The following is a 25,801-nucleotide window of genomic DNA, read 5'->3' as shown; positions in this document are numbered from 1 at the left end:
AACAAATATTCGGTTGATTCAATTGTAAAGAGCACGCCTAATGGATTAGATCCAACAAATACGAGTCTTCCACAAAAGGTTGACTACCAATAAATTAATGAGTTATTGAGTTTTCCTATACAGAATAAACAATCAGATTATTTGATTCTATGGAGGAATATATTAATATACTATCTCATCGTTTAATAAATTTAAATTTGATTTTAGACTCACATTTTAATGACGTAAACAAATAAACAAAATAATTAAATATTATTGATCTTCCAGATTCGAATCTTGCGCGTGTGGGACCCAAAATTTCTTACTACAAAAATAATAGAAACCATAATAATAATCATAATATTATACCCTAATGGTACTTAATTTTAGATACTTGTAATAATTAATGGAAGATTAAATTAGTATAGCCTCACTGATGAATGAATACAAACATTCTTCTTATAGAACTTTTCACATCTAGTTGATAGAATAATTTTGATGAGAAAGTTTGTTACAAAGAATGCTTGTGCTAGTAGTTTGTAGAAGAAAATATGAATTTAACACTTTGCTTTTTTTTTTAAATACTAACCACCAAATATTGATAAGGTGTTGTTATGTTTTATTGGGCTCTAACAATATTTACTAGCCTTTTTACATATTTATTCAAGCCCAATGCAGTAAAAACACATCTCACAACAAAAGAAGAAAAAAAACAAATACACACATTTCAGTACTGAAATTTGAAATCAATACCAACATGTTGAAAAAGGAAAAAGAGAATGGCATCGACAAGTATAACTATTTATACATTTATATGCCTATCATTTTGAGAAAGCTGTAGGAAAAGGAAAACCTCAAAATCAATGGCTGTTCAAGTGTTTATCACAAAGAAAAACAATGAAAACTGAAGTAGCTTTCCTCTATAGAAACAATGCAAAAATGAGGCTCAACTTAAGCTAAGATCCTCTGGTATAATCTTGAGAAATCAGTTGGGAACTGATCTCAAGGCGCGAGCGGGCTTACCGCTGCTGCAACTCTCGTTCCTCGTGAGAAACGAGCATCCTTGACCATCACCTACCCTTTGGTCCTCATGATTGTGATGCTGCCCTTCCCACCTTCGGTGTGGATTTTGGTCTTCCCAACGACAGGCTTCCCGGAGAATGCTGATGTGGGATACTCGTCTTCTGCTGGTTTAGGCTTTGGTGGATTGTGTATCCTCTGGTTTATGTCCTGGAGAGTCGTGTGTCCGAGCAGACTACATGGTTTGATGAATGTGAATGGATAGATCACCGATGATGCTGGCTTAGGAGGCGTTCGCATGTATGATTTTGTACCTTTGAAGACAACGTTTCGAGGAGTGCTAATACTAAGATTGTTCTTGACCTCATAAGTAGGAGCAGTGTTGCAAAGCTCTGCAATAGCACGTTTACGCTGCGTTGAGAGATCAAACGAGAGGTGGAAGTAATGGAGATGGTTTTTAGATTACCCGTAACATCAATTTGAACGTCGGAGGCTCCTCCACATGCACTATTGCTGTTGTTTATTATACAAAGATCTCCTGTCATGAATACTGTTTTACTTGAGAAAAAGAAACGGTGAAAAAGTGATGGCGAACTTACAAATCTTCGTTGCAGAGGTGCATCCCAGGATCATTGAAGCAGTCTGCCATCCACCCTTCGGATGAAGGATCCAAGCACTCATCGCTGGCTGCAGACATGCCATCTATATATTAGTACTTTCGTTATATAAAAAACACACGCGTGTTTTAAACTCAGGCACGAGATATGTGAGAGACGAACTTGTGAAACCAGCGACCCACTCTGACATGTCTGAAATAGCAGCTTCAAGAGACTGTTCTGTCTCCTAAACAAGGAATCAAACAAGAATTAGAATCTGTGTTGGAAAAAAAATGTAATGGCAAATTAACTAGTTGCATCAACCTTAGATCTTAGAAACTCCTCATCGTTGCAAATGGGCGTTTCCAAGACTTCGGACTCAAACTGCAGCATCCTGCGCCTTTTCACTTGAGACGAGTGATCCCTGTACAGCTCCGACTCTTTCCCTGATGTCCCTGCAGTTTTGTCCAACGAGGCATGAGTTGAGCAACATGGACAAAGCAAGAATGCACACAGATAGAACAAGCGTAGTCACAAATGATGAAAAAACAGATGATTTTGCTTCATCACATCAATCACCAATTAACAATGATTAGATGGACAGAACATCGTACCATTGTTGGAGACGTAGTAGGGCAAGTCTCCACAGGCCTTAACCGGGGTAGTCTCGTTGTCGAACATATAAGAGATATGATCTACATTGTGCTCCACTTCATTCATAGGAGACTTAGATGCTTCTGCCAGCCACATTAGGCAAAGTTAAGCTTCGAAGCCCTCAATCAAACAAGCAAAAAACACGAATTCAAAGCTTACCTATGCTAGTGTTATCTTCAAGAGAATAAACCTGATTTCTCCAGCCCCACATGTCACTGTTATCAATTCACCAATTTCTTTTAACAATGAGCTTAAACAAGGAAATCCACATTGATGTGAAGAAACTAGCTTTGTGCATAATCTAAGAAGCCCAGAAACCATAAACAATAAGAAAATCATGCTGAAGTTAAGAAATGATTGTTCTAACTAAATAAATCAAGAAACCTCTTTTGTGCATACACAATGCCCTAATTAACAAATTCTAGTCAAATACATAAAAAAAAATGGGAAAGTTCTTCAAGAAAAAACATCTAACAGTATACAAGAATCAGATATTCCAAGATAGCTAAACAATCAGGATTAACATTCTCATTTACAGATTTAGAAAATAGCATGATAAACCACAATATCAAGAAAATAATAGTATTAAAATGGACCCTCTTCGAAAAATTAAAAGAAAACAAAATGGGGCTTTTGTTGGGGATTGAAGAACTAACCTGCCATTGTTGTTGTAGCTCATCTTCTATTCCTGTAAAAAATTTCCTTCCTCCAATAAAAGAAAAATAGTGCTTTAAATCAGACAATACAACTGCTATAATAATGTTATAAAACAACAAATCTTAACTAGCCGTTACAGGTTTAATTAAACATTCACCTGTTTAATAAATGAAAAAAATAAAACTCAGCAACTACACATTCCAAGACGGAATATATAGCTAACTATTAATGAAAAAGCTCATCTTTTGAATAATACACATACATAGTAAATTATACACATTATAGCAAATCAGAAGTAAACATTATATACATCTTGACATAAATATAGAATTTTTTTGTGTGTGAAGAGCGGATAAAGAATAAAGTTATAAGTTATTACATGAGAATATGGGATCTCAATTATGGATTAGTTATCTTTTTTGTTTCATTGACTCTTTATGAAGATTGAAGAGTCAATATATTTTGATTGATCCATATTATTGAAATGTTTTAATTTTAATGAATCAATATTGATTGATCATGGTTGCTTTTTTATTTTCCATAGATCTATATTCTTGTATATGTTTTAATTTTGATGACTTAATAAGCAATTGATTTAAACAATGAATTAATTTCCACTTTTGATAGGACCGGAGTTAATTATTGTATTAAAATTGTCTAGTTTTGTATTTAAACGATCTGCTACATTAATTGAAATAATTAACATTTCACGAGCATTTACTTTTTATTAAGTATTTCCATTCTCGTTTCTAAAATTTCTTTAATCTCATTCAACGAGAGTTAGTTAATTCATGGTCAATTGACTCGATCCTCTTGATACCTATTACCGGGCATATACAATATCAATTATATACATAATATAATAAAAAAATACTTAAAAGAAATGTAATATCTGTCAAACAAGCACATACAGTTCATGTACACATATTGGTAAATAAATGGTTAAAATATTAATTCAGATAAAATCGGATAAAGTGGATTTGTATAAAAGGAGAGTGGGCCTTGACTAGAGAGATAGACAAACCAATTGATTAATTATATAATAATCACATCTCAAATGAAAATTATACTCCACTTATTAATAACAGTCATTTAATTTGACATCTAATGTTTTAATCAAGTTTATTCATATTGATTCAACTTCAATGGATTTTACTCATTTACCTTTAATTTTAGTTATGGAAAATTCTATTGTTAGTCCGTGTTTTTCGGGGCACATGCACTGTCACGCACACGTCAAGGGAGAGTGGCGTGCTCAGTCAGACCATCTCCAATCATATCTCAAAAATGAGTTTTGATGTAGAAATTTTTTCCAACTATACACTCAAGTCAAACTCAATATTGGCGTTCTTTTGTGAAACAACACTAAATACTCCTACTGCAATTATTTTATGAGACAAAAATTCAAAAATGGTGTAAGTTTTGAATTTGGTGTAAATGGTTGTGGTAAAACTACTTTTTGGTGACATTAACTCAAAAATGAGTTTGAGTTTAATGTAAATGGTTGGAGATGACGTGAGTACTGACATGTTCTTATATACAGGGGCGGATGTACATGTATTGGAAGAGGGGCAATTGCCCCACCTCATGTTTTCCATCCATGTATTTATATACCTATTTTAAATTAATTTCTTTTAATCTTCTACTAAATGCCCCTCCTCAAAAGTGTAAAATTTCGTCATAGGTAAATTTGCCCCCAATTCTACAAATTCCTGGCTCCGCCCCTGCTTATATATGCCAATATACATATGATATATGCAATTGAAGCATGTCTATATCAGCATAATATTCATTGAATATGGGTACATTAGTTAGACAATATCTTTATAACAGCAAGCACACAAATATATGAACATGCACAAAAATATTACTATCAATTTTTTTTCAAATTAATTGACATGGAGAAAACTATGTGTACATACGAGCTCATAAATCTGATTAGTCTTTTAGACTTTAACCAATTACTATTGAGTAGTAGTAGTAGTAGTATACTTTTGCAACAACTTTGAGAGCAAGGTATATAATTTCTGTTTTCTTTCCATTATTGCTTATGGTAGTGTAGACTAGTAAAGTAGTAGAGTAGTACGGGTAATATTTTATGCATTTAGGATTTTCCCAATTTGTTGATTATGGCCTCTCTTTTTTTATATATTCTGTTGATATGATTGATAACTTTTTATTCTTTTCAACGTGTTTGGTAATGTTATATTATATCGTTGGTAATTATATTTACCAATTCAAACTCTAAATCATACCACAATTCACTAATTCAGCTATCATGTCGGTATTTAAATCAAATCTCAAATTATAGCTCAACATCTGAACACATTATGTACCCCAAATTATATCAAACCACATCATAATTTACTTTGTTTTATTTTATTCCCCAATTCCATATTTTGAAATTTCTATATTTAAAATAAAGTTAACATTTCCCATTCCACAATTTCACCCCAATGGCCGAGGGTAAAAGACTATCATCATGATATAATATGTGATAATATTAAATCCCTCTTCGGTTGAAATGAGCTAAGGCCTAGGAGGGGTAATACCATCTTTAATCATTTATACCAAATTCAAATTCATTTTTGAATATAAGTCGTATCAAAAAATAATTTACTTCAATCACTTACATTAAACTCAAATTGTATATCATTTTTTAAGTACTATGTGTCACACAATTTTTGCAGTAGACCAATATTTGATATTTTTTTTAGAAAAACACAAAAATAGGTTTTGAGTTTACATTGTTAGATTGTAAACTTTACAATATAATTGAAGAAGTTTTTCATGCAAGAAATGAGGTTTAGTGTATAGTTGGAGATGATCCGAGAAATAGTAAAATTGTCTTCTATAGAGAAGGATGGAACAAAAATAAGGATCGGACATTTGTTATTTTTTGTTATCCCTTATATGAATTCAAGAAAATTAATATGAATAGCATGAACCAAAATGTCACGTGCTAGACCATAAACACAATACAAGAACTTCATAAGATTTTGACCATTAATTTCAAGTTTGATACTGTAAAATATCTGGAGAAGAAGAAGGTGAGGGTGTCACGTGACATTAAGACAATGTCCTAAATAGAATGGGAACCACCAGTAAATGTGGCAATCCAATTCAGAAAAAGAAGAAATAATTAGTCAAAGTAAAAGGGGTTAAAGTGGAAATAAATTAGGACAAAAAAATTTACTGGTCTGATCCTATCTTATTCTTTTTGAAGTTATCAACATCCTTTTATTCATTAAAATCAGTGCTAAAAGCAAATAAAGATTCAACAAAGGAAGAAAGGAAATACTGTAGTAAGTATTATTTAAAATCTTAAAATAATCTAGAAATGTATATAGTGTACTTAAAAATTAAAATCACTCGCACATTTTGTGCTGACACAGTCATTTCAAGAAAATGACTAGAAAAATTCATGTGTCGATCGACCAATTTAACAATCATAAATGTGACAACAATAAATGGAGTACAAAATAATGATGGCCATTTTAACAATAAATACAAATTTCACGAGATGTATGTTGTGGCGTTGAAGTTAGATAATTAGGTGCGGGCGGGACCACGGTTAGTAATTGTACACCTCACGTGGCCGATCACGTATGGTCCCACATATTTAAATTCTCCGGCGCGCCAACATTTAATTCCATTTCTATTATTTTGGCATGTTTTCCACTGCTTTTATTATTTTTATTTCTTTATTTATTATTTTGGTGACACCATGCATTCACCTAGTCAATGTGGATACTATAGGGTGGGTTGGGAAATCTACTAATTCCATCTTATGGTATTTGTAGTATGGTAGCTTCTCCCAACTTTTTAGGGTTTGAATTTACTTTTGTTTTTCGTTCATTATCTGCTATAGTTATTGCTATTGCTTTTGTTATCATCTTCAGATGCCGATTACGACTTTCTTGATTAGGTCGGAGTCCACAAATTTGATTTTTTAGATCGTGCACAAAGATGATACGTTCTTAAAATGGACAATTTCTACTTTCATTATTTTAGTAGTGTACTTGATAATAGGTTAGATATTAAAACATATTTTGCAAAAAAAAAAAAAAAATCATAAAGTTTGATCAAATTCTGGTTTATCCGCAATTTTAAAAATAGTCAATTTTATCATAACTTTGACGTTTTTCTCAATTATATGATAGTTAATGATTTGAGGAAATTATGTACTATGATTTTGGCAAACAAAGAATACCATGCAAACATAATAGTCTACTCCGTCCTTTAATATTTAGTCATTATGTCTTTATTTTTTAATATTATGTATTCACTACGTTGATAAATTCAGAAATGTAGCATGATGATATTTTTTGCTACGAGACAATTTAGAAAAATGTCAAAATTATAATATAATTGGTTATATTTTAAAGTTACGAGAGACCAAAATTGACCAAACTTCGTAGTTTTTTTTAACAATTTACCCTTTATTATTTATGGCTACTTTGTAATAGAATTACTGCAATATATATACTCCATGTAGCTACTTTTTGGTAAAGAGTAAAATACTTTTTTCCATTATTCATTGCTTCTCCTCCAATCCATCCTTTTCTTTTCTTTTCTTCTCCTTTTCCTTTTCCTGTTTTGAATGTTAAAAGAAAACAGAATCATTATAGATAAAATCATGAAGAGCAAGAACAAATCGTGTTTGCAAAAATAATTAGTTACTAATCATGATAAAACTGCACTAACATGAAATCATAACTGTGCCACAAACCTTGTACCTAAATATCGTGAAATCAACATAATCACATTTACCTTTTTCAACAAATTAAATAAAATTACATCAATTGATTGACTGAATAAAGTGTGAGACCTAAGATCAAACAGTCAACATGAATAAAAATGAAATAATAATAATAGCATTTCTATAACTGGGCCTATACTAATTTACTAATTTATTAAAATAAAAAAATGTAAAATCTAATATACATTGGATCTACTGAAATAGTAACAGATGGCATTAAAGCATAGTTTTACTGATAGTTAAGCCAATGATTGAGCACTAATGCCTTTCTTAAATGAAAATTATTCCGTAATTAACAATAATAATACACCCGATTAAAACCGCTATTACACAATCAAAACCAATTCGTAACTGTAAAACCCAAATCATTTAGCAACAAACAAAAATTATCACTGAAATCAAAAGAACCACGTGGAATAATTGTGAACAATAAAGCAGATAATCAAAGAATATCTGTATAAATACATTTGCCATTGAAAGCGTTATTTACGTTACTTTTTTGTCACTGTTTTCCCTCCCAACAAACAACAGCCCTTTTTTGGCTTAGTTTGCTGTGCATATATAACTTCATCCACAACGCAGCACTGCAGAGAGACTGTGTGTAGTGTGTTTTCTTTTTTTTCCTTTTTCTTTGTTAGCCTCTGTGTGTGTGTGTTTTCTTCTTTATCTTTTGTGGGGTCTCTATTTTCTTGAAGAAAAATCGTTTCTTTATCATTGTTTGTGTTGCTGACCTTCGTTTCCCGCTCCTTTCTTCGTTTGACTCCTTTTGTTTCTTACAAACCAAACAAAAAAAAAGAATAGTGTGTCTTTTTTTTAGTGTGTGTGGTTGTCTAATTCAGACAAGGATTTCAGAGTTGGATAGAGAAATAGATAGAATGATGGGGGAGAGGTGTGAGAGTTCCAGAGGAGAGAGAGAAGTCATGGGAACTCCAGAGAGAAGCAAGAGCAGCCAGATCGCCAACTCCATTGCCAAATTTGAGGTTTGATTAGGCTTTATTGGAACACTTTTCTGAATTTTTTATTGTGGGTTTTTGGTTTTGCTTCGAAATTGATGAAAACTGGGTTTCAGGTGGTTCTGCTGAAACATGCAATGATTTTGTCATTTTACTTGAGTTGTTTTTTTTGGGTGGATTGCTGATTTGTGAAGTTTGATAACAGAAATGTTGGTCATAAAAAAGCTTTCCTGGTGTTGAATTCTGTTTTGATTGACATATTATCTCTTTATTTTCTTGCATTTTTTTTTGCGGCAATGCTAATGTGGATTTCATTGGCAGCTTTATCTTGCTTTTTTATTCCCCTTTAACTGGTGTTATTCATGGATTAGGCAAAATTTGGTATGCATTTTCAATTGTTTATATGAATTTGAAAATTCTGGGGAGATTACTAAGTCCAATTATGCATATTGTGTGGCAGTAGATCTCAGATTCATCTTAAGCTTCTTTATGCCTTTCAATTCTATTTCACATTGATTTGCTGTTTAAGTATGATTTTACTTACCAATAACTGATCAATTGATCAAATTTCTTTAATTTCTGTGTTTCTTGTTAGACAGCCCATCAACCTTGAAAATATGGGGGAGTTTGGTTATTTGATAAGTAGATTAGGCCTCCAGTTCTCCCAGTATGATGGAGCTTACATTCATAAACTATGCTTAATTCTCATCCTTTAATGCACTATGTCTCATCTTTACTGATTGTGTGTGTGTGTGTTTCCTGCACTAAATTCAGTGGCGGATTTAGGGGACGGCTGCCCCCGGCCTATGTGTGTTTTCAGTGATATTGGTTTCTGATGATTCCCCTCGTTACATGCAGGACTCCCCTGTCTTTAGCTTCCTCAACAATCTTTCCCCTATCAAGCCGGTTAAACCGGTGCACATCTCTCAGACGATAAATCCACTTAGCTTTGCTTCCCTTCCATCCGTTTTCAGTTCACCCCACCTTGCTTCCCTCAGGGAATCTAGATTTCTTCGCAGGTAACATTTCTATCTTTCGTAAAATCTATGTTGTATGCATTTGTGTTTTATGTAGTAATTGTTGTTTCCTGTGTCCAGGCACAGTCTTTCAGATCCATCAAAGCCCGAGTTCTCCACTGATGATGGGAACAAAGTTGATCCAAACATGGGAGTCACTATGAACTTGGACGAACACAAGGAGTCAAATCCGGATGCAAATGGTGAAAAGGTTGGTGAGCCACCTTATGTATGCTCGAAGCTTGTAGTCGAGTTTGCAGAAACGCTGAGTTGTGAGATGGACATTGTTGGCTCGGGCTTGAGTGGTCTTGAGGCCAAACAGGTAGCAGAGTATGCTTGCACTTCTTCAGCAATTGTGGAAAGCCAGAGGAGTGTAAACATGAGTGAGACGAACGCGGAGGTGTTAGGCAATACTATTGGGAACTGTTGGGACAGTTTGATTGCTGATTCATCTGATCTATTCATCTTTGAATCACCAAAAGCAAAGGCTTGCAATGAGTCTGTTGATCCTGCAACCGCTTTCTATAGGAGCATTAGGAATGCCATCCAGCACGTCCAATCCTTTGGTGCAGCGGCTTGTGGTGAACGAGGAAACGCAGCTGAAAACATGTCTTGCCAGCCTGAAGAAGGAATTGGGATGATTGAAAACATGCCTTTGCAGAATTTTCGTGGTATGAAAAGGCGCTCTCTTGTCTTTGAGATGGCAGGAGGCCATAGGAAGAATATGGAGGATGGATCAGCTCGTGATTCGCCTCTTCTGCTAACAAACTCTGATGGCAATGCTTCCTCGGACAAGCAAATAGCTCGGACTAAGACTGGAAGTGACTGCTCTGGTCTCCTGCCTGGGATCGGCTTGCATTTGAATGCTTTGGCAGCGACTCACGAGTCATCAACTTCTGGTAGATTATTGATCGGATCGAGCTCATCTGCCCATTTTCCTCCTCCAACTACTAGCCAAGACTTGTTAAGCAGCTACCTGTTGGAAAGTGGGGTTGATACCTTCAAAAGCCTTCTCCTGGAAGATCATAGCCTGGAATCTGGATATATTGCGAATGAAGATATCAATCCGAGTAGTCCTAAGAAAAGGAGGTATGTGAGCTTTTCACAGGGAGATTTAGTTTTTACACTTGAGAGTCATTTGATCATAAATTGCTGGAATTTGATAATTCAGGCGTAAGTCGGAGCAAGGTGGAGACGGTGAATCTTGTAAACGATGCAATTGTAAAAAATCGAAGTGTTTAAAACTGTAAGTTTCACATTTTGCATAAGCCTAAAAAACTAGGAATGGATAGCTAATTCATAGTGTGAACTGCAGTTACTGTGAGTGCTTTGCTGCTGGTGTCTACTGTGTGGAGCCGTGCGCGTGTATAGACTGCTTCAACAAGCCCGTGCACGAGGAAATCGTCCTCGCCACGCGCAAGCAGATTGAGTCAAGAAATCCTCTTGCATTTGCTCCTAAAGTGATCAGGACCTCTGATTCTGTATCAGAGATAATAGGGGTATGACCTGAACCTTTTGCTCGTCTTGCTTGGGCACGACGTGTTGACACTCTTTGCTACAGGATGACTTCGCCAACACTCCTGCTTCTGCTCGCCATAAAAGAGGATGCAACTGCAAGAAATCTGGCTGCCTCAAGAAATACTGTGAATGCTATCAAGTTGGTTATCTTCCCCTACTTGTTGTATATCTATTGTTCCCCCCCTTTTTGTCTTGATAGTGAGCCTTTAACCTTTTTAAGGGAGGTGTCGGATGCTCCATAAACTGCAGATGCGAAGGATGTAAGAACGCGTTTGGCAGAAAAGACGGTGAGCCTAAACTCATCCCTCTTGTTAATTCCATATTTACTTATAGTATATTTATTGGCTAACTTGTTTCGTTATACACATAATGTATCAGGTTCGTGTGCATCAGCAGAGCACGAGGACGTAGAGGATGAAAACGACACTACTGAGAAGGCTGCACTCGACAGCTACAAGGCTTCAATTCACGATGATCTTGATCAAAGGAAGAGGCCACCTAGAGCCTATGTTCCTCCCAGCAGCTCATATTCTGGATTTGGAAACTCGAGTTTAGCGTTTCCACCACCAGCGCCTAAATGGAGGCCGCATGTTGAGGGGGGAGACGAGATGCCACATTTTCTTGCAGGAGGAGGGTCGCCTATTAAGGCGTCCTCGCCTAACAGGAAGAGAGTTACTCCGCCTCAGACGTTGACTGGTCTGAGGAGCAGCCGCAAGCTGGTACTTCAGTCCATCCCGTTGTTCCCTTCCCTTGCATCCAACCAGTAGTTATGCTTGCTCTCAGTTTTGTTCTGCTGAATGAGTTTTTTTGGCCTTTATTCATCAATAAAATGCTCTCTCTCTGACTCTTAATCTATTCATTCTTTTATTATCTTAAGACTTTACTAATTTCATAACAGTAAATCTATGTGGCAATAACATATCTGGCTGTAAAGGACATATTAGTAAATATATCAATTATGTTAAAGGACATAATAGTAAGTACATAAATTATGTGTAATAATAAATTAATAGCTTCATTTAATGCTTAAATAACTTGAAGATAGTATGAATATTAGTTTCAATTTTAATTTTGTTTTAAAAATCAATTACAAACATTATCTGAATTAAAGAAAAAAACTGAAAATTATAAATCTCTCCAAGTTGCTGTTAGCGTCCGCCAATTAATATTATTTTTATCATTAACATTATTTATGTAATATCATAACATAGTATTATCATAATAACACAGATGTTAGATCATACTACTATTAGCATAAAATTTGACACTATATTATAGTGACACAATATATAATTGTTATTAAATAAAAAATGAATAATATTTTAATATTATCAGTTACTACTTTGAAAAAAAACAAATATGCTGACTGCGCCGGCTCAGCAGTTGTTCGGCGCACTATAGGCGCCGAGAGAACACCATCCACCCCAAGCCCATGCCCTTACCTGAGGCGCCAGCAGATCGCTGTCCGTCGTCTCTCCTCACGTAATAGATGCCGTTAGCATGGCGGCGGGACGGCGTCCCTATTGTGAGTATTCGAATAATCTACATATTCTTTTATAACTAAAGAACAGAGCATAGGGTTAGGGATATACTAATATGCTAACTAATATTAAAGTGCTAACTTACATCCAATTACGTGCTGCCACATGGCACAAAAAATGCAATATTGTATACAAAAAAATGCAATACACATTTGTAGAAGCTATAAATGAATTTCGGCAGATTGCATTTTTTATAGTTGAGTTTTGCATTTTAGATATTGACTGTTAATTTGCAATTTATATATAGACGAATTGCATTTATATATAGTTTATTTTGCAGTGTATATGTGAAATGCAAAACTTAACAATATAAAATGCAATTTGCCTATAATTAAAATGCAATCTACAGAAATGCATGTACAACTTGACAAATGTGTATTGCATTTTTCTGTATACAATATTGCATTTTTCGTGCCACGTGGCAGCATGTGATTGTATGTACGTTAGCACTCTAATTAAGTATGCGCCCTAGTACTCCCCTTATTTATATATTTATGTTGATAATATTATTAGACTTTCTTAATTATGATTTATGAGTATTAAGACAAACAACCCGTAAACTAGTCAATTACATTATATGACTTTTTTAAAGTTCTAATCCAAAAACCCATTTTTAGCCATTAAACTTGGCCTCAAATAATACAGAACTGAGTTCTACATGTAAGCATGATTAGGGGTGGGGAAAAAAATACTGAAACATCACACTTATCGTATCGGAAAATTCCAAAAATACTGGCTTTTTGGTATACCATAATTTTTGATATGGTATGATACTTTACCGAAATCTTTCGGTACGAGGTATAAATTTACATGTACCGCGGTATACCGAAAATGATATATATAAATATTATATTATATTTAATTATTTATACATAAAATAGAATTAAAAAGAAAAAATCTCTGAAAATGATGTATAAGTGAACTGAGTAGATGATGTATGGGTGAACCTTTAATTCTCTCTTCTTATATTAATATCATAGCAAAATCATGTATTCATGTTTATCAAGGAATATTTTCTCCATATCAAAGTCATGCCAAAAGGTCGAATGAAACATGACATAATAGAAAATGTCATATTGAGACAAGCGTCATGCTGGATAACCTGAACCATTTGTCACATTCCAGCAGTTAGCTACCAATGATTAATGGATTTATATAAAAACTAGAGTATACAATCACTTGAAAAAAAATCGAAGTACACCTTAACATCGCAAACTCTTTCCATGAAATTGTTTGATGCCATCCCCGTGATTTGCATGGATTAAACCGAGAGCAACTTCACTAAAACTAAGGTGCCATTAATTAATGCTAATTTCATGATGGCAGTCATTCTTTACATAACTAAATATTGTGGGAGAGTCCTATACTGCCATTTTTATTTTGCTCAAAATTTCAAAATTTTAAAAAGCCCAAAAATAAATTTAAGTTGATTTTTCTTTAGCGGCCCACAATGCTATTATATGGGCTGCTTGATTACAAGCCCACTAAAGAGATTTCCACACCACAAGGTGTGATTGTGATAACTTAAAGAGAAATCTTAGTCTGCTAATTTGTTCTCTTTTTTTTGCTATTTTTGATCGTCCATCAATATAATTATTTAAATATTTACTATAAATGATAAATAGATTATGCATTTCACTAATACATTCCACTCACATTTTTCTAAAAATCATAACAAAAAAGGACTTTTATTACCAAAAGGAAGGAGTATATATTAATTTCAAATTTCCAATAGGAATATAAAGGCAAAATAATACTCTCTCCGTTCATTGAAAAGTATGAACATTTAGTTCGGAATGTGTTTTAATGTATAATTGATAAAGTAAGATAGAGAGATAATTGGTAGCATAAGTAGTATTAGTAGAGAGTGAACTCCATGTCATTTGTAGTATAGTGCAATGGTATAAGTTGTACTACATAAAATGATGTGTATGGCTAATGTGTTGTTTAACTATTCTAAAATTAGAAAGTTCATATTTTTTAGAGACAAAAAAAGTAGGACTTCTATTGATAAATAAAAAAAGAATATGTAAATTGATATATAACAAAATATAATTACGAAAAAGCGTGACTCATATTTAGAGGTGTTCATGGTTTAAAAATCGATAGTTACCGATCTACAAAATCGTGAATCGTAGCCGGACCGAATGAGGGTTGGACGGTTCAGATTTTGGCCCCGAAGCGCCGGTTCAAGCTAGATCAAAACCGCTTGTTTTTGGCCGGTTTTAGCGGTTCTGGGCCGATTCGATGGTTTGTTTTATTTTTATTTTTTATTTTAAATTTTTAATTTGCGTTAAAAACCGACGATTTGGTCGACGGTTTTTGTAAAAAAATCTGGGGGTTTGGAATATGTAACAAAATCTATATGATTTTGTACTTGCTTAAAACATAGAGTTGGAAACAGTAAATGATCTCATCACTGTAAATGATCTCAACCCTAAACCCTAAACCCTAAACCCTTTTCTACTTATCCATTTTTTAAATGATAAATTTACGAGATTAAATTAAATGTGTGAACGGCATGAAATGTCTCTAACTTTTGCATTTGTAATACCAGTGACCCCTAACAAAAAAAAATAACACTAGAGGAACCAACGTTAAATATAATCACGAATCATGTTTTTTAGTCACTTTTCGGACGAAAATGCCCAAATAGCTTGAAGCGCATTTTTGGCAATCCCTAAATTCGCTGACATATGAATTATGTCACATTCTGTCAGCAGCTTCTTAAGTGATTTCCTAATAAGTTCTGGTACTTCATACGTGATTGAAGTTTTGTCAATATTTGTACCAAAAAAAATTCTTATGTCCCTCTATTTCTAGTTAGTGGTAACAATATAGTACCTATATCATGTAGGAAATTCATTGAGAAACAAAAATATGGAAAAATGAAGTTATTTATGAAATAAAATCCAAATCAATAATACACAGAATAAAAAATATTTCACCTTTAATTAAATGATACAATAATTATTTTATTGAAAACATTGACATTTAAAATATTATTTCATTATATATCATCGAACTAATTTGTTACTCTAAGCCTAACTTTAAGATGATTTTTATGATTGATATTTTATTGATGTAATTTTAATTTAGCTCAAACTTGAAATTTTTAACATCATATGAACATTCAATCTTTAGATATAAATTTGCATAGTTTCTTGCCATTCATGATAAAATTGAAACATGAGTAATATTTTGAAAAAATTCAAGCATGTGATATTAGCTATTTAATCCTTCAAGATTTTTTATTAACAATAATATTTGAAATAAGACAATGTAAATTTATAAATTAATACGGCAAAATTAGGATATTTTCATAATAAATAAAATTGATCCATAAACCAATGTAAATAAAATAAATTACGGGAAATAAAAACATGGAAAAATACCAGAAAATGAGTTTTATAAATATGTTCATATTTATATTAATTAATGTTCATATTAATGCAGATAATGATACATATGCATATTATAAAAAAAAATAGAAAATGTAAATAACAACAAAAACATAATTCGGATGTTATCACTTTAAGCAATCCATTCAATTTCTGTATTTCCCTAAATGGATTTTATTGAATTTGTGGACAACCGCGTTTGTTGGGGAGATTAATGCATATTGCCTGTGACATGTTTGTTAAATAATTAATCATTGAGAATATTTGTGCCAATTATTTCCAATTTAACAATTAACAATATTGTTGTGATCTGACTTCTCATTAAATCTAAAATATTTATTCGGTGAATGAATGGCCAATGTATTATTGGGACTAATTAAATTTGTTACTTGTGTCGTCAAGTTTTTTTTTCCTTATGATTGATGAAGCTGAGTGATCAAATCGAAATTTCATTATGTATATCCTTTATTTCATCGTTTTAATACACTAAACATCTATTACTAGTATTTCTTACTCTTCATAATATAACATAACTAAAGAGTAGTTAATAAAGACCATTTCTTAAAAAAAAAATTGTCTTGTGAAATATCTACCGGATATCTTAATTACCACCAAATTCCAGATATTAATATTGATAAAGAAAGAAACGATAGCCCTACTCCTACATATATCGATAGTCGATTAATGAGTGTATTTATCTTTAAAAAAACAGAAAAAGAAAAAGAGAATCATGATAATGATTATAGCATCTAAACTGAACGTGCATATAAAATTTAAATATTGTATCTACTGAAAAAGAATGAAAGCTCCTTTATGAGATAGATAAGTAATAAATGGAGTAACACTTTATGAGATAGATAATAACACTACTACTTAAGTGCATCATTCACATGCCAAATGGACCCATACAATTAATTGTTTAGAAAACCAGGCTGCAACCAACACGTTCCCAATCATAAATTTCTGCTTTTCACATTAATACATTAGATTCATGGCTGTATTTTTCTCAAAATTAATTTTTTTATTTCAATATCACACTACAATTTTATCATATGTCCATTCACTTAGTTCTAGACTGATGGTGGCCTCTTATAATTAAAAAATGGGACAATCGGTAAAAACCCCAGAAATCGGCATTTTAGAACCGGAATAGCCATTTTATTTGTCAGAGTATATGTTGTGATTGGAGACAAACTTGACAAGATAAAGTTTAATATTAAAAAAATATTTTATATGACTACAAAATTTAGACCATTTTCCATTTTCATTTCTTTTGTATTAAAAATTGTAGTGTCCATAATTAAAATTATTGATGGTAGATTAATGAAGTCCAGTATATATTTTGATATTACTGCTAAAAATAAAAATTCATCACTTGATAGGAGATCGATATATTATACTAGTATTTTTAATAGTACTATTGATTATTGATTGTGAATTTCTTGTTTTTAAAGCCGTGATTTGTATTTAAAATGTTAATTTGCTGTGATAGATATTTGCACTTAGTTTAGATAATACTAGTAGTACATTTTTAATGATGAAGTTGACGCACAAGCAATATACATATATCAGAAAAGCAAAAAATAATAACTCGATTTGCCCTTACTTGAAATCAGTTTTAACTATTAATCTAATTAATCAAACCGATCCAAAAACTGGTAAAAATTTTAAAATTCATTTCATATTCAGTTTTTTTTTGGATTCAATATTTGGAGTAGTAGGAGTATCTACATTATTTATATAAATTTATAGCTCACAAAACCATTTTTGATATTCACATAATATATGCTATGAAATAAAATACAATAAAATATGCGGGACTAAATGAATTTCATTAAGTAACGGAATTAATGAAAGGGGATTTGGAAATTTCAGACTGCAATGCAAAAAGCCAATATTTTTTTGTCTTTTTTGGTCAGGGAATATGAAATTTCCATAACACAAGAAGTCCCACTACATTTACCACACACACACAGAGTATATATACTGGTATACTAGGGGTTGTAATCAAATGCTAACTAATTCCTAATTCAGAATTAGAACTAAATATTATGTTAGAAATTTCTATATATATATATATATATATATATATATAATTTTATCAACATAACATGTAAATTTAAACCTCAATACAAATACATAATTTTATCAACACAAATCTATTAAGATAATTTTATCTTTGTGTTGATAATTTTAATACATAATATTGAGATAGTTCTGAGTTTTGAATTAAAATGTTGGTTTTATTTTAACGCGACCCTATATACTAGTATTAATTAATTAAATATTCAATCCGGTGACTTAATCATTCAGAAGAATATGTCTACCGACTAGTACAAGTCTTCATTTATTTTTGTTAACAATTTTGAAAAGTTGCCCACAGAATGCAATTATATATTTATATGTCATGCACACAACTAAATGAGATAAATATAAGGTCCACCTCTGATTTTTTCCAATTATTGCTAGAGAAAACAATATTCCACAATTGATTACAATTCTCTATATAATATTCCACTTTACATTAATACAATTAGTGTTGTAATTTTAGGAAAACACCAATCCACACTAGAACTTCACATATTTATTTCTTTTTACATCGCGTATATTCTTTTATCAAACTCCGAGTTGGTCACATAATTGCTTTGGAGTGAGATTAATTTCTGGATAACTTTTACTAAATCAAAATTAATTGATTCCGAATCTAGATCTAAATCAAAGCGTCGGTCACGCTGAAACAATATTTTGGAATATCCAATTAATATTAATTGATTAGTTAAATTTCCAATATTGTGTCATTTTTCGACCATTTAAAATCATTGATATATACATACAGACACATGTACGTATTGTTAGAGATAGAAAGATAAAAAATTATTTTTAGTGCACTTTTACAGCATTCTTTCTGAGACCTTTGTCTGCACCAACAAAAACCCGAGCTTGAGAAGAAAATGCCAACCAGATTTTAGAGAGAGAGAGAGAGAGAGAAGGAGAAAGCTGAGATGCAAAAAATGGGGTGAAGTGAAAATTAGCGGCTGGTGTCGATTCATATCAACAGCTGCTGATCGAGATTCTGTTTCTTTGCTTTTTAATTTGTAAGTTTTTAGCAAATGAAGGGAGTTGCATTTTGTTCTTTGCTGGAGTCATGGCCAACTTACCTAATTCTGAATCGAGGCGGTTGTATTCGTGGTGGTGGGATAGCCACAACACCCCTAAGAACTCAAAATGGCTCCAGCAAAATATCACAGGTATAAACTCAGCTTTTTGTTGATGGAAATTGGCTATAGATCTCTCTCTGTGTGTTTCTGTTGAATATGTTATTAGAGCTTATGTATTATGTTGAAATTAGTGGTGTCTTTTTCTCTGTTTGGTATATTAAATTGCATTAGTGGTTTACAGATATGGATGGCAAGGTGAAGTGTATGATCAAGCTCATCGAAGAAGATGCAGATTCATTTGCTAGACGGGCTGAAATGTACTACAAGAAACGCCCTGAGTTGATGAAACTGGTTGAGGAGTTCTACCGTGCCTACCGTGCATTAGCTGAAAGATATAACCATGCAACGGGGGAGCTCCGCCATGCTCATCGAAAAATAGCAGCAGCATTTCCTGATGAAGTTCCTTTTGAGCTCGGGGACGAGGGCGATGTGGATCGCATGCTTGAGCACACTAGCGCGAGTTCTCCATCTGATCAGGAGGATTCTAATGGAGGCATGGAAAAAAGGGGTTTAAAGCAATTGCAAACGCCACCTCAAGATTCGAATTCTGCTGAGAGATCTCAAGATTCTGTAGATGAGATGCATATTGAGACTGAAAGAGCAGAAAGAGCTGAAATCGAAGTTCCCGGCTTGAAGAAAGCACTTGCAGATATGGAAGTCGAAAAGGAGGGTATCCTGCTTCAGTATCAGCTATGCCTCAAAAAGCTGGATGAGATAGAGGGGCAGCTGCGTCATGCTCAAATGGCATCAACGACGTTCAGTGAGAAGGCCGAAAGAGCTGAAACCAAAGTTGAAACTTTGAAGGAAGCCCTCATTCAGTTGGAGTCTGAAAAGATTGCAGAAATGGTGAAAAATGAAGAGTATCTTGAGAAGATATCTCATCTTGAGGCTATGGCTTCTCGACTACAAGAAGATATGAAGGGCCTCGACAACAAAACATTTTCAGCGGAGAGTGAAGCACAAACTCTTAAAGACGAAGTGTCAAGATTAGAGATTGAAAATGAAGCAGCAGTGTGTAGGTATGAGCAATGTCTTGGAAAGATATCGGAATTGGAGAACATAATCTCTACGAAGGAAGATGAGGCGAGGATGATTAAGAAGCAAGCTGAAACGGCTAAAATTGAAGCCTCGAAACTGAGAAAGGCAGTTGCTGATCTGAACAAGGAGAAAGAAGCTTCAGCTCTCCAATACAAGCACTGCTTAGAAATGATATCCAAGCACGAGAGAGATATATCTAGCGCAAAAGATGAAGTTGAATGCCTTAACCGTGAAGTCTTGATTGGCACTTCGAAGCTCAGGACTACACGAGAGAAGTGCACTCTGTTAGAGATGTCTAACCAAGCGCTGCGAGTTGAAGTTGATGATCTGGAGGAGAAGATTGCAAGGAAAGATCAAGAGATCTCGAGCAAGCAGGAGGAGCTCGAGAAACTTCAGTGTGGTTTGCGTGATGAGAGCGCTCGTTATGCACAGGTTGAGGACACTCTTGAGGCTCTGCAGAATCTGCACTCACAGTCAAAAGATGGTCAGAGAGCTCTGGCCTCGGAGCTCAAAGACATGCTTCGGATGCTAAAAGATGTTGAGACAAGCAAACGTGGTTTGGAGGAGGAGCTTCAGCAAGTTAGGGATGAAAATCATGACTTGAGTCGAACTTCGTTCTCTTCAGCAACGTCCATGGAGAATATGCAAAATGAGATCCATAGTTTGAAGGAGATTAGGGAGAGGCTAGAAAAGGAAGTATTGCACCATATGGGCATAGGCATGTCCCTCCAGCATGAGATCTCATGCTTGACAGGAGAAATCGAGCGCTTGAACAAGAGCTACCAGGCTTTGGTTGAGCAAGTGGAAGCAGCAGGTCTTGACCCGAAATGTCTTGGGAATTCGATAAAGAGCTTGCAGGATGAGAACTCGAGGTTTAAAGCGTTGCACGAAGAGGATAGCAGTGAGAAGGAGATTCTGTTGAGGAAGTTAGAGAGCATGGACGAAGTCTTGAAGAAGAAAGTGGCAGCCGAGAGGTCCCTCTTGGACTTGAATCGTGACCTGGAGTCATCACGTGAGAAGGTGAAGGAGCTGCAAGAATCCTGCGAGCTCCTCCATGGAGATAAGGCCACTCTTGCTGCTGAGAAAGCTTTTCATTTATCTCAGTTGCAGGTGATAACTGAGAGCATGAACAGTTTAGTGGGGCAAAATGCTGTTCTTGAGAACTCGTTGTGTGCAGCAAAAGTTGAGCTTGAAGGCTTAAAGGAGAAATCGAAGGGATTAGAAGAGATATGTGATTTGCTCAAGAATGAAAGGTCATATCTTCTGTCTGAAAGGGACAGGTTGGTTCTTAAGCTGGAAAATGTGGAGAGAACACACGAAAGCCTAGAGAATAAGTTTCAGCGATTGGGAGAGAAATATGCAGACTTAGAGAAAGAGAATGAAGCCATGCATTTTCAAGTCGAGAAACTCAAGGTTTCGTTTGGTGAGGAGAAGCAGGAACGAATAGGTTCGCAGCAACTAAGTGAGACGAGGATGGCCGGCCTTGAAACCGAGATTCATCACCTGCGAGAAGAAAACAAATGGAAGACGAAAGAATCAGAGGAGGAACTCGAAAAGGCTATGAAAGCACAGTTTGAAATATCCATCTTTCAGAAATTCATACAAGATATGGAAAAAAAGAATTATGCTCTCATCATCGAGTGCCAAAAACACGTGGATGCATCTAAATTGGCAGAGAAAGTGATATCAGAGCTTGAGAGTGAAAGCCTTGAGCAGCAGGTGGAAGCTGAGCACTTGTTGGATGAAATTGGAAGGCTGAGGTTAAGCATATACCAAATTTTCACGGCCCTCGGAATCAGTCCAGATTGTGCACCTGAGGATAAGGGTGAGACTGAGCAAAATTTGGTGCATCAGATTCTTGAAAGTGTCAAAGATATGAAATTCTCCATCTCCAAAAATGAAGACGAAAAACAGCAGATCTTTGTTGAGAACTCGGTTCTGGAGGCCCTCCTTGAGCAGTTGCAGTCCAAGGGCGTGGAGATCGAATTGCAGAAACAGCATTTGGAGCAGGAGGCGGAAATGATGGCCAAGAAACTTGCCATTGTGAACAGTGAAAAAGAAGAGCTCTTAGAGATAAACATGCAGTTAAAATCAGACGTGAGCAAGGGTTCTCAGGCGGCTTTCGTGCTTCAGGCTGCGCTGGCAAGTCTCTGTGTTCGACAAGGTGATCTGCAAGCGGCTTATAATGCATTACACGAAGCACACTCTCGAGCAAAGCAGGAAAATGCATGTTTGCTGAAGAAGTTCTCTGATATGACTGAGGAGAAATGTCAGGTGGATCAGCATAACGATGATATCCTCTTGGAATTATTGGCAACTGCCAATCAATCTGCCTTGTTGAAGAGCTTTGTAGAAGAGAAAACAGTGGAGCTAAGATCGCTACTCGAAGATCTGAACATTCAACACGAGGTGAACAGTTGCCTTGTAAGAGAAATGAGCGAGTTAGGGGGCAAGCTTGACCTACAGAAGGCCGAAAATCTAGTTCTCAAAGACGCTGTGTGCAGCTTGGAGAGTGAGATCCAAGAAATCCGAGAATGCAATGTTCAAATGAAGCAGGAGATAGCAAGTAATACAGAGAGCTTAATTCAAACCAAGATGAAGCTCTTTGATACAGGAATGCAGCTTGAAGCTACTGAGAAGATTAACTCCACGTTATTCGTGACAGTAGCTGAGCTGAAGATTGACGTTCATAGGTCTCAGCAAGCAAGGGAAGATCTAGAGAAGAACGTGGCCCGTCTCTCTGAAACTAATTCCACACAGATGAAGGAAATTCAGAGCCTTCACAAAGTCAACAAAAACTTAGAGTATGAAATTGGCCTACTTCATCACGAAATTGAGGAAAATGCAGTGAGAGAGCAGACACTTAGTATAGAGCTCCAAGGAATGAACAATGAGTTCGAACTCCGGGAGGCTGAAACAGCTGCACTTTGTTTAGATCTTCAGGTCTCGTCTGTCCAAGAAGTTCTGTTAAAGGATAAGGTCCAAGAGCTCACTGGGGTGTGCCGGAATCTTGAGCATAAAAATACTACAAAAATGTCGGAGGTTGAAGAGATGAAACGGAAGATTTGTCTCATGGAGAGCGAAATCAACGGACTGAAATCCCAACTTTCATCATATGATCCAGTGATAGCTTCCCTCAGAGATGATGTAACACTCATAGAGCACAATGTACTACTTCGTTCCAACCTTAAAGCTGCACACAGCCAAGAGACTGAGGTAAAATGCTCTTTTGTCACAAGTAGATTGAATTTTCCAACTTCAGTTTCGAGAAATTTAGTATTTACCATTTCCTTCTATTATTAGCAGTTTCTGGAATTTGCTCCTCATCCTAGTGAAGCCACATCTCAGACGCCATTGGAACATCAAAGCCTTCTTAGTTTGCAGAATTTGCAGATGAGAGTTAAGGTAGTCGGAAAATTGATGGAAGACAAGAAGAAACCTGTCTTACGAAGAAGATCCAGTTCCAAGAGCAAACAGGAACCTGTGATTGATGAAGGTTTCCGCTTGAAGATGCAGCCCAGCTTGGGTAGAGACAAGCATAAGCGCAACAGCAAGAAAGCGTGTCAAAGTGAGCCGAAAGCAAAAGCCAAAGCCTCAGAAGCCCAAATTTCAATGCTAATGAAAGATATTCCTCTTGATCAAGCCTCTGATAGCTCCTTGAGGAATACTAGTAATGGCTCTGATAATATGATGCTTGAGCTGAAGGAGACTGTCGAGGATGGAATCAGACATCAGCGCAGACCAAAGGGATGGGATAGAGCTCATGATCAGTTACAGCCATCGACTGATTCAGATATGGAGAAAGAGATGGCCATGGATAAGCCGGAGCTCTCGTCTAGATTCACCGAGCCTAATCAAGAACTGAATGACAAAATCATCCTCGAGAGACTTGCCTCCGATACTGAGAAGCTGGAAAGTATCCAGACAGTACTGCACGACTTGAGAAGGAAACTGGAGACGAACAAGAAGAGTAGGAAGGCCAAGAATGTCGATTTTGGAGATGTTAAGGAGCAATTGCAGGAAGCAGAGGACACATTAGTGCATCTGGCTGATTTGAATGTTCAGCTAGTGAAGAACATAGTGGAGTGCCCTCCTGAAGAAATGTCCTCTCCAAGGCTGAAAGAGGCGATGAAGGCGTGGAGAGTCAAGGTGATCGAGCAAGCTGATAAGGGGTCCGAGAGGATCAGCATGCTGGAACTAGCGGTGCAAAAGATTCAGTTCGTGTTGTCAAAGGTGGAGGATGAAGGCAAAGGGAGCAACAAATTCTTGAGGAGCAGAACTGTGATTTTGAGGGACTTCATTTATAGCGGAAGGAAGAACAGCGGGAGGCGAAAGAAGGGGCTGAACTGTGGGTGGTTCAAGCAATCAACTAATGGAAACAGAAGCTGAAAGATTGATTCTTGATGCTGTTGGTAGGTTTATTTGTGTTAAGTTAAGTTGAGCATAACTGTAATGACTAGAATTGCTCTATTTGTGTAATTTTCAGCTCAACATTATGTTGGTGTTAGAAATATTGGTAGTTCATAACTTCATATGCATGTGATAATCATGAACACTCCAACAAAAGAAAAATGGTCTCCAAAATCTTAAAATGTGTCAGCAATTTTTTTACACATTTAAAAGTTAATTGCAATAATCATGAATTTAGAATTTACTAATCAATTTCCCAAAATTTTGAATTTCGGTTAGATCGAAACAGACATTTCAGTTAAATCCAACAATACGATGTTATTTTCATTATAACTTTTTTTTAAAAGAAAATAATTACAACTAATCTATAAAATAAAATTAAATATATTAACTTGTAGTACTAGCCAAACTTATTTGTTTATATTTCAAAGAGATTAATGGGCTAATTGACCAAAATCGATTATTTTAACTTAGGCCATTTGACCAACTAAAACCATTCGAATGCATCCACGACTAATTAACCAAACCCAAGCGTATTCATGAAACGTGCGATGCGAACGGGTCATGCGATTCGTTCGAGTTGCTTATACGAACATTATTTAGTTAATTAAATTAGGGATTGGGTATCTTTTTCATATCTTTGTTTCTTATTCATTAAGTTAGTTATTAGCATTATAAATAGGAGTTATTGTAATAATTTGAGTAATCAATTAAGAATATCAATATTATCATTCATTCTCTTCTCCAAAGTGAGACAACTATCAGACTATTTGATTGACATCAAATACCGAGGTTTTTCGTTACGTGACTATTGCGAAAAATGTCAAACTCATGATATTAATGGTTTAATATTTTATACGGAATTGACCTGAATTTACCAAATTTCATAGTTTCATTGTCATTTTATTTTAACAAAAGATACAAATGATGTTTCGATCGATGGTAAGAAGTTTGTCCACATAATATTTCCAACCATCACGTTAGACAAAATTTTTCTCGAATTAAAGTTACTAAGACGATTGCAAAAATTATTAAAGT

General features: G+C 34.9%; 3 protein-coding genes across 5 annotated transcripts; 2 read left to right on the top strand and 1 right to left on the bottom strand.

Annotated features, from left to right (window-relative positions):
• Window positions 1-759: 759 nt before the first annotated feature.
• LOC125202101 (protein XRI1-like) lies at window positions 760-3,129 on the bottom strand. 2 transcript variants are annotated; one of them, XM_048100439.1, is made up of 9 exons: window positions 3,064-3,129; window positions 2,906-2,955; window positions 2,409-2,464; window positions 2,210-2,332; window positions 1,920-2,050; window positions 1,779-1,842; window positions 1,599-1,686; window positions 1,466-1,512; window positions 760-1,391 (listed from the first exon to the last, which is right to left on the bottom strand). In XM_048100439.1, exons 2-9 carry the CDS (start codon window positions 2,926-2,928, stop codon window positions 1,054-1,056), a joined length of 870 nt encoding a protein of 289 aa, XP_047956396.1. In that variant the 5' UTR covers window positions 2,929-2,955; window positions 3,064-3,129; the 3' UTR covers window positions 760-1,053. The 2 variants fall into 2 exon arrangements, with proteins under 2 accessions (XP_047956396.1, XP_047956397.1); XM_048100440.1 differs by lacking the exon at window positions 3,064-3,129 and having other exon boundaries at window positions 2,906-2,990.
• A 5,182-nt stretch (window positions 3,130-8,311) lies between these two features.
• On the top strand, window positions 8,312-12,006 carry LOC125209639 (protein tesmin/TSO1-like CXC 2). Its single transcript, XM_048109229.1, has 8 exons — window positions 8,312-8,648; window positions 9,480-9,640; window positions 9,719-10,726; window positions 10,809-10,883; window positions 10,953-11,136; window positions 11,199-11,294; window positions 11,376-11,442; window positions 11,534-12,006. Exons 1-8 carry the CDS (start codon window positions 8,544-8,546, stop codon window positions 11,920-11,922), a joined length of 2,085 nt encoding a protein of 694 aa, XP_047965186.1. The 5' UTR covers window positions 8,312-8,543; the 3' UTR covers window positions 11,923-12,006.
• A 7,220-nt stretch (window positions 12,007-19,226) lies between these two features.
• Window positions 19,227-24,885, top strand: LOC125202228 (protein NETWORKED 1A-like). Of its 2 annotated transcripts, none has more exons than XM_048100590.1 (3): window positions 19,227-19,345; window positions 19,497-23,569; window positions 23,660-24,885. In XM_048100590.1, the coding sequence occupies exons 1-3, from the start codon at window positions 19,243-19,245 to the stop codon at window positions 24,740-24,742; spliced, it is 5,259 nt and encodes a 1,752-aa protein (XP_047956547.1). In that variant the 5' UTR covers window positions 19,227-19,242; the 3' UTR covers window positions 24,743-24,885. The 2 variants fall into 2 exon arrangements, with proteins under 2 accessions (XP_047956547.1, XP_047956546.1); XM_048100589.1 differs by having other exon boundaries at window positions 23,657-24,885.
• Window positions 24,886-25,801: the final 916 nt, after the last annotated feature.

Source organism: Salvia hispanica, chromosome 1 (genome assembly GCF_023119035.1).
Source record: "Salvia hispanica cultivar TCC Black 2014 chromosome 1, UniMelb_Shisp_WGS_1.0, whole genome shotgun sequence".
NCBI lineage: Eukaryota > Viridiplantae > Streptophyta > Magnoliopsida > Lamiales > Lamiaceae > Salvia > Salvia hispanica.
The sequence above is the reverse complement of the archived record's forward strand: the minus strand, read 5'-3'. Positions and strand labels throughout refer to the sequence as shown.